A 16,696-nucleotide genomic window follows, 5' to 3' on the forward strand; every position below is an offset into this window, starting at 1 on the left:
TTTTTTTTTTAGTGAAAATATACATAGCCAAAGATACACCATTTCAGAAATTTCTACATGCACAGTTCAGTGACATTGATTATGTTCTTCCAGTTCTCCTGCTATTCTTACTTTAGATGTAAGTTTACAGAACAAAATAGTTTCTCATTAAACCGTTAGTAAACATGTTGCCCTATGACAATGGTTAACAACCCCACTACATGTCAACACTGTCCTTACTCAACCTTGGGTTCCCTATCACCAGCTTTCCTGTCCCCTTCTGCCTTCTAGTCCTTGCCCCTGGACTGCTGTGCCTCATTAGTCCTGTTTTGTTTTATGGGGCTGTCCAATCCCCAGCTGAACGGTAAACCTCGGAAGTGACTTCACCGAGCTAAAAGGGTGTCTGGGGGCCATATGCTTGGGGTTTCTCCAGTCTCTTTTGAGGCCAGTAAGTCTGGTCTTTTTTTTCTGTTTGAATTTTGTTCTACGTCCTTCTCCAGCTCTGTCCAGAACCCTCTGTTGTGATCCCTGTGAGAGCAGTCAGTGGTGGTAGCCAGGTACCATCTAGCTGTACTGGACTCAGTTTGGTGGATGCCTTGGTAGCTGTGGTCCATAAGTTTTTTATTGTACTTTAGATGAAGGTTTACAGAACAAACTAGCTTCTCATTAAACAGTTAGTACACACAGTGTTTTATGACATTGGTTAACAACCGCATGACATGTTAACACTCTCCGTTCTCAACTTTCGGTTCCCTATCACCAGCTTTCCTGTCCCCTCCTGCCTTCTAGTGGGATCATGTTTTTTTAATCCATTCTATCACTGTCTGCCTTTTGATTGGAGAGTTTAATCCATTTACATTTCAGGTAATTACTGATAAGTAAGGATTTACTTCTGCCATTTGGCTATTTTTTTTTTGTGCATGTGTGTTTTATACCTTCTTTGTCCCTCATTTCCTCCAGTACTGCCAACATTTGTGTTTAATTGATATTTTGTAGTGAACCATTTTGATTCCCTTCACATTTCCTTCTTTGTGTATGTTTTAGATATCTTCTTTGTGGCTACCATGAGGATTACCTTTAATATCTTAAATTTTTAACACCCTTGTTTAAATTAATACCAACTTAACTTCAGTAAGATACAAAAACTCTGTCCCTATACCACCTCTCCCCCCACCCTATTTATGTTATTGTTATCACCAATTATATCTTTATACACTGTGTTCCCAATAAAAGAAATTTATTTTTAAGCATTTGTTATTATAAAGCATGTAGGTTATAATAATTAGAATTACCAACCCAAAATACTATAAAACTAGCCCTTATATTTGCCCATGGAATTCTCTTTTTCTGTGTATGGCTTGAGTTACAGTCTAGTGTCCTTTCCTTCCCATTTGAAGGACTCCCCTTAGCATTTCTTCTAGGGCAGGTCTGGTTGTAACAGACTCCCTCAACTTTTGTTTTTCTGGTAATGTCTTGAGTCTACCTTTGCTTTTGAAGGATAGCTTTGCTGGATATAGAAATCTTGGTCCATAGTTCTTTTCTTTTAGCACTTTAAATATTTCATTCCATTGCCTTCTGGCCTCCAAGGTTTCTGAGCAGAAATTGGCACTTAATCTTATTGGGGATTCCTTATATGTGAGTTTGCTTCTCTCTTGCTGCTTTCAGAATTCTCCCTTTATCTTTGGTTTTCAAAAATTTGATTATAATGTGTCTCATTGTGGATCTCTTAGGAGTTATTCTACTTGGAGTAGGTTGAGCTTCTTGGATTTGTAGATTCATATCCTTTGTCAAATCTGCAAAGTTTTCTACTATTTCTTCAAATTGTGTTTCTGTCCTCCCCGTCCTTCTCATGTGATTCCCATGAAACATATGTTGGTTTGCTTGGTGGAGTCCGACAGTTCCATGAGGCATTGTTTTTTCTTTATCCATTTCTCCTGTTGCTTTTCAGACTCAATAATTTCAGTTGCCTAAAATCTTCTAATTCACTAATCTTCTTCTGCCAGCTCAAATCTGCTGTTAATCCCTCCAATGAATTTTTCGTTTTAGTTATTGTATTTTCAGCTCCAATATTTCTGTTTGGTTCTTTTTTTTTATAGTTTCTATCTCTTTATTGAAATGCTCATTTTGTTCCTGCATCATTTTCCTGATTTCCTTTAGTTTATTGTTCATGTTTTTCTTTAGTTCTTTGAGCGTATTTAGTATTGTTGTTTTAATGTTCTCAAATCTGTCCATTATCTGGACTTCCATAGGGATGATTTCTGTCTGTCTGTATTATTCTTTCAACTGAGCTATTTTTCACTGTCTCTTTGTATGCCTTTTTTTTTTTAAACTGAGACGTTAAGAATATTATAATGTGGTAACTCTGGAACTCAGATTCTTCCCCTTCCCAGGGGTTGCAATTTTTAAAAAAAAAAATCATTTAAGGTAACAGTCCCTCTACTCAGCAACCTCTCCTAACTATTTTTGCAAAGATTGGCCATCATAGTATTTTGTGTGGACATCAAGGACATCTTTCTGGAGTCTGTGTCCAACTAGTGTTTTGACAGCGATTTCCTTGCACTTTAGGGAAAAAACAACAGAAAACAGAAAATATCCCATTCTCTTACCCCTCAGGAATTGCTGTTCTTACTTTATGAAGGCTGCAATTGACTGTTGAGTGAATTTCCAAGCTAATTTTTGCAGTGTTTGTCCCAACTCTTTTCCATGCAGTCAGTGGCCTGAAGATTTCACCAAAGGGTGTGCTGGCCCTTTGGATCTAATGGCAGGGAAAAAACTGCTTCTCCAAGAGGGCTGAAACCACTGCAGTGGTCTGCACCCATCTCTTGGGGCATGTCCAGACCAACCCAACTGTGCAAACTGTGCAACCCCAAATTCTTGGAGGACAAGGTCCCCACCGCACACCCTGGTAACAGCCAGCTGCTGTAGGAACATGGGCTGCTGTCCCTACCACTGTGGCAGTGCTGAGGAGTGGAGGTGGTAGTCGATTGGTGCACATGGTCCACCTGGCAAAGATTAGCATCTTGTCTCTTCATCAAGCACTCCCCTGGTTGATTTAAGTGTCTGTTCTGGTTTCAGATTTCCAAAATAGTTGGTTCCAATTGCTCTTTCCAGTGCAGTTGTTGTTTTGGTGCAGGAAGGGACCTCTAGAACTTCTTTATCTGCCATTTTGCATAACCAAATGGTACTTCTGAAAGTTCAAAATTCTGCAAGAAACTCACACCAGTCCTCTTTCAATGTCTATTGTATGCTTCAATCAACTAATTAATCCTAGATGATTCGGGGGTGGGGGGACTCAGCCTGTGAGCATTGCTTGCTGCTACCCCACCTTCCCCAGTCCTGCAGGAGCATGAATGGCTAAACTGGGAGGATTGCACCTCTTTAGTCCTTCAGGCTGACCCAAGACAGATATGAACAGTCACATACAACAGTCTGCCAGCAAAAGCTAAGACTGTTCTGCACATTCCTGAACCAGGGAGCAGGCTCATCTCTGGGAGCGCTGTTTTGCAGTTTGACACCAGCACTGCCATAGCCCCTGCTTCTGCAGAGGTGGGGAGGAAGAAGACATCTATGGTAGAAAGAAAAGTTTTCCTATTGTTTGAAAGTCAGCTTTTCCTTGAGTCAGTGTTTGCTTAGATGCTGTTTAACTCTTAGACTGGTTTCAAGTTTTAGGGCTTGGTTCCATCAATTTCTGCTTTTTTTCTGGTTTTGTAAGGGGGAGATAGAAGCATCCAGGTGCTTCAATTGCCATCTTGCCTCCCTGGAGAACTCTCCTAGATGGAGTGCTTTTAAGATCGGGGGCTCAGTGAGGGAAGTAGGAGTGCTGGATTTAGAGGAGAAAAAGAAGATTTCCAATTTGAACATGTTAAATTTGAGCTTTCTGGAAAGACATTTGAGAGGAAACTTCAAGCCAGGTAGCTGATTATGAGTCTGGAGCCTAAAGAGAAGTCTAGGCTGGGATAACCAGTCAAATTACTTTAAAGTCATTTGGAATAGTTTTTCACTGTGTGAATAGGACAAAATTGTCTACGTGACTACATAAATTACTTATTTTAGTTTTGATTTTTGGGAACTGCTATTTAATTTCATAATTTTATAAAATATTTACATGGCTCCAACGTCAAATCTAGAGAGCAAGAATTATTCAAAGAAACTTAACTTCTAACTCCTTCTAGCTGCTAAACAAAAGCTTGGAGGCTTGAGTTCACGCAGAGGTGCCTCAGAAGAAAGGCTTGCTGATCTACTTCCAAAAAAAATCAGCCATTGAAAACTCTATCGACTACAGTTCTACTCTGACACACATAGGGTAGCTATGAGTCAGAATCAACTCAGTAGTAGCTGGTAATGTGTGTAGCTCTATGAAATTTTCACACACGTATACGTTTATGTAATCATCACCACAATCAGGATACAGAATACAGAACTGTTCCATGACCAGAGAGATTCTCATGCAACTCCTTTATAATGACAATTCTTTCCCCAACCCTAACCATTGGCAGCTATGGTATATTCTTTATCACTATAATTTTGTCACTTCAAGGTGTAGCCTTTTGAGTTGGCTTTTTTTACTCAGCATAATGCCCTTCGAGATCTATCCAAGTGCAGCATGTGTCAAGAGTTTGTTGCATTTTTCCGTCAGTTTCCATTAAAAAAATCCTTCTGGGGATTTTGATTGGGATTTCATATAGTCTATAGATCAATGGAGAAGCACTGATATTTTTACAATACTGATGTTTTAATTCCTGACCATGTTGTTTTGTTAGGTGCTGTCGAGTTGATTCCAACTCATGGCAACCCTACATACAACAGAATGAAACACTGCCAGGTCCTGCACCATCCTTACGATCATTGTTATGCTTGAGCCCATTGTTGCAGCCACTGTGTCAGTCCATCTTGTTGAGGGTCTTCCACTTTTTTGCTGACCCTCTACTTTTTACCAAGCATGATGTCCTTCACCAGGGACTGGTCCCACCTGATAACACGTCCAAAGTAAGTCCGTTGAAGTCTTGCAATCCTTGCTTCTTAAGGAGCTTTCTGGCTATACTTCTTCCAAGACAGATTTGTTTGTTCTTCTGGCAGTCCATGCTATATTCAATATTCTTTGCCAACACCATCATTCAAATGCATCAATTCTTCAGTCTTCCTTATTCATTGTCCAGCTGTTCCATGCATATGAGGCGATTTAAAGTAGCATGGCTTGGGTCAGGCACACCTTAGTCTTCAAATTCCTGACCACAGTATATGTTAATTCTATATTTTATTAGGCCTTCATTAGTTCTTTCATTAAAAATGTTATCATTTTCTACACTTAGATATTATATTCATTTTTCATAATTTATTCTTATTGTTAAGAAGTGTGGTACAACTGGAGTTGAATATATAGAACCATTCTTTTTCCCTATGAAACATCAGGTTTACTAGTTTTAATTTAGATAAATTCTTAAAATGTGTCAATTTATTGTGCAGCAGGTCAAAGTCTACAGCACAAATTAGTTTCTTATTCAAAAATTTATACACAAATTGTTCTGTGACATTGGTTAAAATCTCCACAATGTGTCCATACACTCCCCCTTTCCACCCTTGCTTCCCTGTGCCAATTTGTCCAGTTTTCCTATCCCTTCCTGCCTTCTTGTCTTGCCTTTGGGCAGGAGTTGCCCATTTGGTCTCATATATTTGATTGAACTAAGCACCTTCCTCGTGTGTGTTATTGTTTGTTTTACAGACCTGTCTAATCTTTGGCTGAAAGGTGGACTTCAGGAGGAGTGGCTTCAGTTCTGAGTTAGCAGAGTGTCCGAGGGCCAGTCTTGTGGGTTCCTACAGTCTCTGTCAGACCATTAAGTCTGGTCTTTTTTTTATGAATTTGAATTTTGTTCTATATTTATCTCCTGCTTTTCCAGGACCCTCTATTGTGATCCCTGTCAGAGCAGTCAGTGGTGGTAACCAGCACCATATAGATCTTTTGGGCTCAGGGTGGTGGAGGCTGTGGTTCATGTGGTCCTTCTGTCCTTTGGGTAATATTTTCCTTGTGTCTTTGGTTTTCTTCATTCTCCTTTGCTCTGGATGGGATGGGAACCAATAGATGTACCTTAGATGGCCATTTGCAAGCTTTTAAGACCCCAGATGCTACCAAAGTAGGATATAGAACATTTTTCTTTATGAAGTATGTTATGCCAGTTAACCTAGATGTCTCCCGAGACCATGGTCCTCAGCGCTCAGCCCCACTAACTCGGTCCCTCAAGGTGTCTGTATGTGTCTAGGATACTTCTATGACTTTGCCTTGGCCAAGCTTTGCTGACTTCCCCTATACTGTGTGTTGTTTTTCCCTTCACCAGAGTTGACAATTGTCTACTACCTGGTGATTTCCCCTTCAAACATCCCTTCCTAAAAATATTTCACTTTAGATAAGAACTTTTTCTGACTTTTTTTCTTCTCAGTGGATATATTAACTTACGTGGCCTGGAAATTGAGTGGCTTTCCCAAAAACCGTGTTATTGGAAGTGGCTGTAATTTGGACACTGCCCGTTTCCGTTTCTTAATTGGACAAAGACTTGGTATCCACTCAGAAAGCTGTCACGGGTGGATCCTTGGAGAGCATGGAGACTCAAGTGGTAAGCCTAAAGCAGCATTGAGCCCTGCACGCTCTCTGAAATATATTTTTACTATATTGATAATATGGAGATTTAATCATAAGTAAAATAGCTCTAGGTGGGGAGAAAGGACTTCTATAAATTTTTAGCACATTTATTATTTTTATAATAAAATAATCGAACAAAAATAGTTTCAAATTTGAAAAAAGTGAGAATGTTAGTATAATCCTACCTGTGGATGGTTAAGATTATAAGGCTTTCTTATAATAAATCAATAAGTAACAGGACATGGTTTATATTTCACTTGGGACTCTATAGTTCAGGAAGGTTAGCATTGTAATTTAAGTAGCATGGATTCTTCAGATTAAGGGACAGGCATAACTGGAGAAAATTAAGGGGAAGAGAGGGGGTACTATGGTGATAGCAGTCCTTTTCTTAGTTATCTCTGGTTAAGTGCCTTTGAAATCCTTCTAATATAAACCCTGGCTATGGAAAAGGACTTGAAGTGATAAAAGTAAAACTTATCTATAGTTAAAAGTTGAAACTGCCACTTTCTTGTCTGGAAAATCTCTGCAAAGATGACAGAATTCTGGGCTCGTTTCCTTGATTTAGCAGAGCTAAGTTGGGGCTCAGACATCTGAATTTTGATGGTTCTGTTGAATACTCAGGAGCCCCAGTGGCACAGTGGTTAAGAGCTCAACTGCTAACTGAAGGGTCTTCAGTTAGAACCCACTAGTTGCTCTGCCAGGGAAAGATGCAGCAGTCTGCTTCTGTAACGATTACAGCCTTGGAAACTCCATAGGGCAGTTCTACTCTGTCCTATAGGGTCGCTATGAGTTGGAATAGACTCGACGGCACACAACAACGTTGAATACTCTTAAAAAATCACTCAAGGCTATAAGAACAGTTTTGCTAAGGTAAAACAAAACAAACAAAACCCCTAAACCTCTATTATACCATGTAACGAGTGTAATCTTTGGCATATTTTTTCTCAGTTCCCGTGTGGAGTGGTGTTAACGTTGCTGGCGTCTCTCTGAAGAACCTGAACTCAGATCTAGGAACTGATAAAGATCATGAGCAGTGGAACAATGTCCATAAGGAAGTGATCGCCAGGTAATATGTTAGTTTCACACTTTCAGGGCCTTGGATGTTAGTTTAGAGCCTGAATTCTGCCAGATGGAGGAGATCAGCCCCTCAAGTGTTGTTAAAAGTTCTTGTACTTTTCTTTCATTAGCACTTCAACTTTTATTTATTGTAAGATTATGTGATTGTTTATTTACCAGAGTATAAATTCTTAAATAGTTAGGGACTGGGTCTGTTTTGGTCACTGCTGAGCCTAACCCAGGGTTTAGCACATAGCAAGCACTCAATTGTCGACTGATGGAATACATCTTTACTTATAGTGGTGGGCCTGATTTCTTATTATTTTCTGGATCTGTTTATATAACCTCATAACTCTTATGTTTATCTTAAATGACCAATTCCTGTAAGAAGTTTCCAGGAAAAATTACTGATGTCAACATTTGAGTTTTGTGGCATTGTCAGATAAGTTACCACAAAATGGACATTCAATGGTAAGTATTTCTTCCAAACTAACTTCTTATGTTCATGATTTCTAACTCCACAGTGCCTACGAGATTATTAAAAGGAAAGGTTTTACTTCTTGGGCCATTGGCTTATCTGTAGCTGATTTAACGGAAAGCATTTTGAAGAATCTCAGGAGAGTGCATCCAGTTTCCACCATAATTAAGGTAGATGCTCATGTTTGAAAAGTCACTAACTTTTAACATAAAATAAGGGAAAAAACATTTGACCAACTCTTAATTTTTGAAGTTGATCTTCTGGAAGCACCTCTTTTTCTAAAGGCTATCCTTTGTTCCTGCTGAGAGAAAAAGAGTCCTATCTCTGTAGAACCTTTGTCCTGTCCTAGAGTAACATTTATTACATTCAATTAGATAAAAAAGTAAGTCTTCTTGCACCTTTGCGTTAACTGACTGAATTAACTCTACAAATATCTAGTGACACTGGGAACCACTGTGGGTAGTGATTTTTCCAGATTTTGAGTTCTCTAACACATCCAATTACGTCCCATGAGAAGACCTAGGGTAGAAGCAGTAGTCACAAAAGTATTCGCAGTTAGTCTCCTGGGGGAGATTGGGATGTGGGTAAGATCCCTCTGCTAGTCTGAATAGGAGAGGTTAAAACAAGATGGAACTAAATCACTGGGAATAAAGTAATAGAAGTTATGATGTAGTCCCAACAGAAAGTGGTTTTGGGGTAAGGAGATAGGATAATGATGGTGGTCCCCAGCAAACATGGCAAGAGGCTAGGGCCTATCTGGAGAGATGGCTGATGAATCTGAACAATAAATATGTCTAATAATCTGCTTTAAATTGTTCTCTGCCTTAGTGCTCTATTTCTCTGCCATTATCCATACCCACATACCTGTTAAACACTTATTAATTCAGCAACTTCTGTGTCTCACATTGCAGACTTTTGTTAGAAAAAAGAAAAAATAAATTTTAAGTCTTTACTTTCAGGACCTCTATGGAATAAAGGAAGAAGTATTTCTCAGTGTTCCTTGTATCCTGGGAGAGAATGGCATTACAGACATTATAAATGTCAATCTGACCCCTGAAGAGGAGGCCTGTTTAAAGAAGAGTGCACAAACACTTTGGGAAATTCAGAAGGAGCTCAATCTTTAAAGCTGATTAATGCTACTTACTTTATGGTTTTTCAAGAAAAAAATAGTAGTAATGGGATTGCATATGGTAATCTTTTGAATAAATCTGAATTCCTAAAAGTTAGAAACAGGATACGGTAGAATGATGTCCGTTTATTTAGCCCTCAAGCTCTCTCAGCTGCTAGATGATACTATTTTTTTTTACAATTCTTAAGTGACTGCATCAAAGGAGGTGTCTTTGGTACCTCTGATGTACCAGTACTTGCCTTGAATATATATAGCTGCCTAAGTGGTCCAAAAGAATGTATGATGTATGTGTTTACTGTGTTATAGAAACTGATTCTTTTCATCAAGTACATGCTAATTCTTTCGTTCTGGCTGGCTTCTATCTATTTTCATTTATATACTATAAAAACAATCGTACATGCCTCTACAATGTAAAAATGGAAGTTATGTACACACAAAAATAACTCTAAACATTAATTCTAATTCTAATAATAAATGAATAAACTTTGATTTGACCTTGCTACTTTTTAGTCTGATAATTTTTGTGAATGGATTTTACTTTTTAAAGAAAGGATCTAAACTGTATAAACCCCCCTCAGTGATGACTGGGACTAACTAAAAGTTGTTTTTTTCTTGGGAAAGGTATACAGTGGGCTATCTGGCTCCCTAATATCTTAAAAGAAAACACTCCCTCAAATCAGAATGTTCTTCCTTTGTAACCTCATGAACTTTCTAGTGCTCTTATTTTGACTGAGAATGTTCTGTTCTAATGCATGAGGTCTGTGGGACATATAGCAGCTGTGGAGCTCACTGGGTGGTCACAAACTTGGCTACAGAATCACTCCCCATAAAGACTGATTTCAAATGACAATAAAAGCAGGGAGGCAATGTACACTATACCTTCTGCTTTGTTCCAAATCTTCTCACAGCTACCCCTTTAATTGTGGCCAGACCATCATGCCTAGTTAACATTAAGCCCCAGGTATATAGCTCTGCTTCTAGGATTCCCTCCTTTTTATTTGATGAAAATAGTTATGGTTTAATCAGGCCTAGAAAAGAAATCTAGGCAGGGACTGATAGGAGGGTACCACCCAGGACCTTTAACAGAAAAAAGTCACCCAAATCCCTCAATTTCAAAATTTCTATGTAGTCTCAAAAAAAAACCAACCACTACCAAACCCATTGCTGTCGAGTTGATTCCGACTCATAGTAATCCTACAGGACAGAGTAGAACTGCCCCATAGGGTTTCCAAGGCTGTAAATCTTTACAGAAACAGACTGCCACTTCTTTTGCGGAGCAGCTGATGAGTTCAAACTGCCAACCTTTCAGTTAGCAGCCGAGTGCTTAACCACTGTGCCACCAGGGCTCCTTGCCTGTGTGGTATATCCTATACTAAACAGAATTCACTTTATATGCCATAGAGTAAATAATAATAAATTTCAACTTAAGATGGATAACATGATTTTGTTTGCTGAATTAAAAGCTGTGCTTCTTAGTCAAGTTTCATGGATTTTTCCTAAAGGAATCCAATAAAGAAGAGGAAATTTATGCAACAAATTTTATTTAGCAGAGTCAGTCCCAACATTCAGCACAAAAAGAGTTTACAGAGAATAGAAAGTGCATTAATAAAAGCCAGTCTTTACCAAAAGAAAACAGAAAATATATTATTGATTCAAAATATTTTACACTTGAATGATATACTGCAATAACTTATTCTGGGCACCTACTGATAAGAGAAAGGAAGAGAAGAAAAGAATGCTTTAAGAAGAGCTCCATCTCCAGCTGCTCTCAGAGAAGTCAGTAGAGGTCACTGAGACCGGCAGTCTTTCTTGCTTTCTGCATTAGTGCCCTCAGCTGGAACTGTTTACGGGACAGAAGACGTACATGCTAGGAGGGGGGAAAAATTCAACAGTTTAGAAAGGCTTTGATCCAGGCCCAGGCATTCAGTATCAGACAAGTTTTAACTTAGATGGCTTAAACACCCTAAATGTACTAGTTATATCAACCTTCCTTTGGAACGAATACCACATTAAATGTGGCTTCTTTAATTCTACCAGATTGATGCTGGCTGACTGAGTTAAGGCAGGTAATCTTCTGAGACCTGATAAATGCTTACTCACAGGGAAAACGCCACATTACATGATTTGGCTCAGTGATTTTAAGCTACATCTTGAGACAACATGCCAAGGAAACTTCTACTGTGATTCTAACAACAAGTTACAAAACCTTGATAATCACGACTGTTTATCTCATTTGGCTAAAAGAAGGGGAAGGGGAGTGATAAGCAGCAAAGGGACAGCTTTTGTCCCTAGTCTGGTGCTCAGCAAATGGCAAAGGCTCAATTCTTTTCCTCTCTTGAATCTCGTGTGTATCCTTCCCTAGCTGTGCCACCCAAAGAGGGGACAGTGTACTGAAAGGGAGTTTTCCCTAAGGGTCTGGTTTATACCCAGCTGTCTGTGTGCTTGCACCAGGTCCCAGGTATGTGGTTTGACCACTCACCCATAGAGAGATTGGCAAGATCACCAAGTGACCTGACCAATGAGGCACCAGCAGAAGGTTATTATTCTTAAAACTAGATTCTTCATGACCCACCAGACAGCAGTAGCCATACTTGGCTTACCGGATCTTCATGTCTGTACAACAGTATTAAGCCTGAGACAAGCTTCACTCATCAGGGCTCTAGTATCTGCAGGGCTGTTTCATTTGGGAAAACTGGTCTAAAATTATGAAATTCTAAGAAAATATACAGAAAAATAATGGAGGTGGGACAGTGGGTGATCTCAATTTAAGTGGTCTGACCTGAAAGAACCAATGAAATCTGACTGTGCCTCTTGACCCCCTCAGGCACAGTAGTAAGACAGAAGAATTCCATTCATCTTGATGGTGCCTGGTGGAGTTGGGGCCAGCAGCCACTAGCCCACTTTCCTTCCCCTACTCAAACCAATTCTAGCACTCTGCAGATGGAAAGACACTGCTCACAGCTATATATCTCACTAGCTCTCTTTTGGGAAGGCAAGGAATCTCAACTCACACTACAGAGAAACCCTCCTGGCCTGTGGTTTTCACAGTCAGTGCCTCTGAAAGCACAAGTTCCAAAATCCTGGAAAGCAGAGTGAGGAAGACATACCTTCAGGAAGACATCCAGGTCTATTACTCCTCGCCGTAAGGCTTCTCCCAGGTAAAAGATAGTGTCTTCAATAGCATTTTCCTCTGCGTACAAATTTAGGATCTGTTTGTATAGTGGGGCTGTGGGAATGATAACTTCATCAATATCATTGTTTTCGGATTGATTTTCCATTTTCTCCAGGGCAGAACTGAGTTCTTCATCCTTCTTTTTCAAAAGTTCGATGTTTTTATCAACCTCAGCCTAAAACCAGAATAATAGTCTAAAGGTGATGATTTTATATTAATTGTACATAATTATCAGTTTGTCAGCCATTTACAGCTCAATTTTACAGAAACAGACTTGCTAATAAAACTATGTTTACACAACTCATAGATGAGATTAATGTTTCCATTAACACACTGATCAAAGGGAGAGGAAAAGGTGAGATCTAATATACTGAGTGAAAACAGGGTAATGTTGAAACACCCTGAGCTGAGCAGTGACACACGTGCTTGCAAACTAAGCCATCAGACAAGATACTTTCCAGTAAGAGGTTCCCTACATGGAAAATGATAAAAGAGGTCTTTCCTCCAAACAAGTGTGGGCATCTGCTGGAGACAAATAACTTTCTCTGGTCTAGAAAGAGGATTCAATGCACAGAGCCCCAAAATGCTTGCACTCTAGTCACAAGACATAGCAGGTGGTGGCTGTGGCTCTGAATTGTATTGGTGTCACTTGCCTGAACTTCTGGAAATAGCTAATGCAAAGCTCATTTACACATTAGTGCCATTTTGTAAGGACAAATCACTTTGTCCCAAGCTCTCAAAATTTCAGTATCTCTTTACCTTTTCATCAAAAAGGCACATTTATTGGAATAAATTTTCCCTCATGAGGATGAAAAGTAGGGAAGCTGGCTCTTGAATTTTTTTTTTTTTTGTAAACTGTGGTTAAAAAAAGTATAAAAACATTTACCATTTCAATATTTTTTTACATGTACAATTCAGTGCCATTAATTGTGTTCATCACGTTGTGCAACCATCAATGCTAGTGCCTCTTAATCACTGTTAAGCAACAAAATCACAGGGCCCAGCAGTTTGACAGAATAAATATGAGAAGGCTTAAAGAGCTAAAGTTTGCATACACTATGTTTACATGTAGCTCTTAAGTCACTCAAATATCTCTAGGTTATTAGAAGGATTTACTGAAGATGCTTTTTAATATAGTTCAAACAACATTTGGAAACAATAAAATAGAACTGTCCCTTTAGTCTACAAAAAGGTCTGCAGACCTTTATCATGGCTCACAGCTCTCTAGTTCTTATTTCTTGTAACTGTCTGGCAACATCAAGCATTCAAATAGTCCTCCTTTGGGCCAAAACATTATCCCTTAGGGTGAAGGTGCAATAAAAATGCTCTAAATATCATCCAGCCCCCTATCAAAGACCAAATTTCAAACATCAGCTCCATTTTTAACAAGCAATAGGAAAACTATACACAAATGCTTAAAGACACCTATAATTTTCAGAAATCTTATACTCACAACATCCAGGGTAACCAAAGTACCTATAGAACACTTTGCCATGGCTACAATTCAATCTGAAAATTGCAACTCTTCAACCACAAGCTACTTACTACTTCTTGATCTAAACGGGTAACCATCTCTTCCAGTTTCTGGTGACCTTTTTTTAGGTCTTCCTCTGTTCGCTTCAAGGCATTGAGCTCTGCCTGGGCACGGTCCATTTCCTCCTTCATCCGCCATCTAAGTTTGTCACTGACTGCAGAGATGAGAGAGGCTCGGATGGTGTCCTCACTGATCGTGCCATCCCTACTGGGACCTGAACGGAAAAAGGCGAAAACCATTTGCTTGTTTCCCAAGCTCTTTCTGTGCCTCTGGAACCTTCAGAAAGCAGGACAAAATATGAGCTGACACTTCCGAAATGGTAGGAAGGAAGAAAATTTATGTTAAATGTTATAACTGCATCAGAAACAACATAAAAATCTGAGTTAATTCAGAAATATTTGCCTTGAACGAGATTACTATTAATCTTTATTTCTCTACTGTTAATCCATTCTCCCTACTTATAGCCTAATGAAGTATTGGGTTATTTTCTCAATGAGGCAGAAGGCTATGTTCCTAGATATTACAATTATTTCTAAGTAAAAGCAAGACTTTTACTCCTTTATTCCTTACCAAAAAAACTAGGGAAAATTGAAAGAACAAAAGAAAATGACATCCAAAAAATTCAACAGCTAATAAAACTTCTGTTTCCTCCCAGATTCTTTACTATTCTCTTTCAAGACTGTCTTCCGAAACAGTATCTTATCTAACTTCTTTGCACATTTCAGATCAAATGAACTTATCTCCCAGATATCTGCTTCAAAAAGATCACCCTTTAACATAACTACGGATATTTTTTATGACCATCAGTGTTCTTCAGTTATGGTCCTAAATCAGGGAATGTATAAATGGTATGTTGAGTTTTAATTATGTTTGATGTAATACCATGTGGGGAAATATGAAGTATATTTAACCTTAATTACCTACAATAAATAAAGAAGTTATTACAGACCAACAGACAGTATCACTCACTTTCACTCTGAGCTGAAAATTCTTATCACCTTAACACTGAGTTCCACTTATTAGGAGAAAAATAGTCCTATCTGTTTGCAAAAATGTACTGAAACTCTCACCACTCATGTTACCATCCATTACAGGCTTCTTCCTGGTAACCAGTTATACTGTCTCCAAAAGAAAATGTAGCTGTCCAAAACACAATGCCACCAGCTCCACATGTGCTCCTCAGTGTCCGTTTGAGTACAACTCTTGCGACTCCATAACCTGGCCTGGTCACTCTATTTTTCGGTTTATGGATTAGTAAAGTTGTCTTCTTGTACAAGCTGGTTGATACCCAGGTTACTTTGTGCTTTTCAGGGCCTTTTGTAAATTAAATTAGGAGACTTTGGAGTTCTCAGGTGCCACTGGTTTCAAGAGTCTAGAGTTCTGCTTCTTTTAGTTCTTTCTCTTGTTTCCACCATTTAAGAACTACATTTTCTCTGACTTGGGCTTTCTTCTCTTGCAAGGAAAAATGTATGCGTAGTGTCTCTTGTGGCCAGGTTTTCCTGAGGAATGTCTTTTGTCTAGTTGTCTTAGGGACCTTGCTTGCACAGTGAAAAGAAGCCTTCCAACATTAGACTTGTAGTGTTGACTGCCTCTCCCTACAAGGGACTTCCTCTTTCCAGCTAGAAACCTCTTGCTGAGGAGAGCCAAAATGGTATCCAACCTGTAGGGCTCACACATTGGCAGTTGATATTTTTCGTTATTAACATACAAATCTACATAGCATATAATTTCCATAATTTCTAATTTTACAGAAGTATTTCGGCTTATTAATTCATATTTCTGAGAGGCAAAAGTATTTACTCTTTCAGGCAACCTGTGCTTTGAAAATTCAGAGTCATAAAGCTAGAGGACAACTACATTTCCTCTATGAAAACTGGGGTCTTGGTTTCAAAACTCTGGCCTCTTAATAGCTAGTTTTTCCAAAGTGTTCTCATCAATTTACCAGCCACTGCATCACCCCTGGACTCATTTCCCCAAATTTTTCTTAACGTTTTCTTCTCTGGCACTACAGCCTCCTCTGCCACCTCTTGGCTCACTTCCTCCCCTACACACGGGGAAAACACCAGTATGACTCCGGCAACTTTTCTGAATTCACCAATTCGTATTTCTACTCAGTCTGTCTGATACCTCTGACCTCTCCTTCTACCACTCCTGCTACCAGGGAGCATCTCCCCTCAGCCCCGAGTCTTTGCACATTTGTTATACCCCTGCAGACAGGCTGCAGGAAGTTGGTCTCACATTCTTCAGATCACCAGGACTTCTAACTACAAAAGCCTCACCTGCCCATAACCCAACCAAAATTCTCAATCCTTTTGATTCCTTCTTAAAGCCCTAAGGCTTCTTTTACCATCATCCCACAAAGGCAAACATCTTCAGAACATCTTCAAAGAAGACTGAAGCCATCAGATGGGAGTCTTCCACTCTCTTTTCTCCCTCTCTACTGTGGAACAAGTTCCCAAACCCCTTTAATTATGTCCCTGACTCCTCAATGGTCAAACGTACTAACCTCCCTTTCTCAGCAAGACAACTTGCTTTCCTCTAGATTCCTTAAGAAGGACCAATATAAACCAGAGACTTCATCAGCCTGAGACCAGAAGAACTAGATGGTGCCCGGCTACCATCAATGACCGCCCTGACAGGGAACACAACAGAGAGTCCCTGATGGAGCAGGAGAAAGGTGGGGTGCAGAACTCAGATTCTAGTATGACCACCAGACT

General features: G+C 39.3%; 2 protein-coding genes across 2 annotated transcripts in view; one reads left to right on the top strand and one right to left on the bottom strand.

The window, feature by feature from the left end:
* The window catches only part of LDHAL6A (lactate dehydrogenase A like 6A), a 21,794-nt gene extending 11,357 nt beyond the window's left edge, over window positions 1-10,437 (top strand). Inside the window, exons 4-7 of the mRNA XM_004369698.2 lie at window positions 6,411-6,584; window positions 7,559-7,676; window positions 8,191-8,314; window positions 9,104-10,437. Coding sequence (XP_004369755.1) covers window positions 6,411-6,584; window positions 7,559-7,676; window positions 8,191-8,314; window positions 9,104-9,268 — 581 coding nt within the window. The 3' untranslated portion in view covers window positions 9,269-10,437. The remainder of the gene's footprint in view (window positions 1-6,410; window positions 6,585-7,558; window positions 7,677-8,190; window positions 8,315-9,103) is intronic.
* A 360-nt stretch (window positions 10,438-10,797) lies between these two features.
* Window positions 10,798-16,696, bottom strand: part of TSG101 (tumor susceptibility 101) — a 50,645-nt gene continuing 44,746 nt past the window's right edge. The window contains exons 8-10 of the mRNA XM_004369699.2: window positions 13,991-14,193; window positions 12,381-12,620; window positions 10,798-11,140 (exon numbers count right to left, since the gene is read on the bottom strand). Of these exons, the coding sequence (XP_004369756.1) occupies window positions 11,051-11,140; window positions 12,381-12,620; window positions 13,991-14,193 (533 nt within the window). The 3' untranslated portion in view covers window positions 10,798-11,050. The remainder of the gene's footprint in view (window positions 11,141-12,380; window positions 12,621-13,990; window positions 14,194-16,696) is intronic.

This window comes from Trichechus manatus, unplaced genomic scaffold (genome assembly GCF_000243295.1).
Source record: "Trichechus manatus latirostris isolate Lorelei unplaced genomic scaffold, TriManLat1.0 scaffold00006, whole genome shotgun sequence".
Classification (NCBI taxonomy): domain Eukaryota; kingdom Metazoa; phylum Chordata; class Mammalia; order Sirenia; family Trichechidae; genus Trichechus; species Trichechus manatus.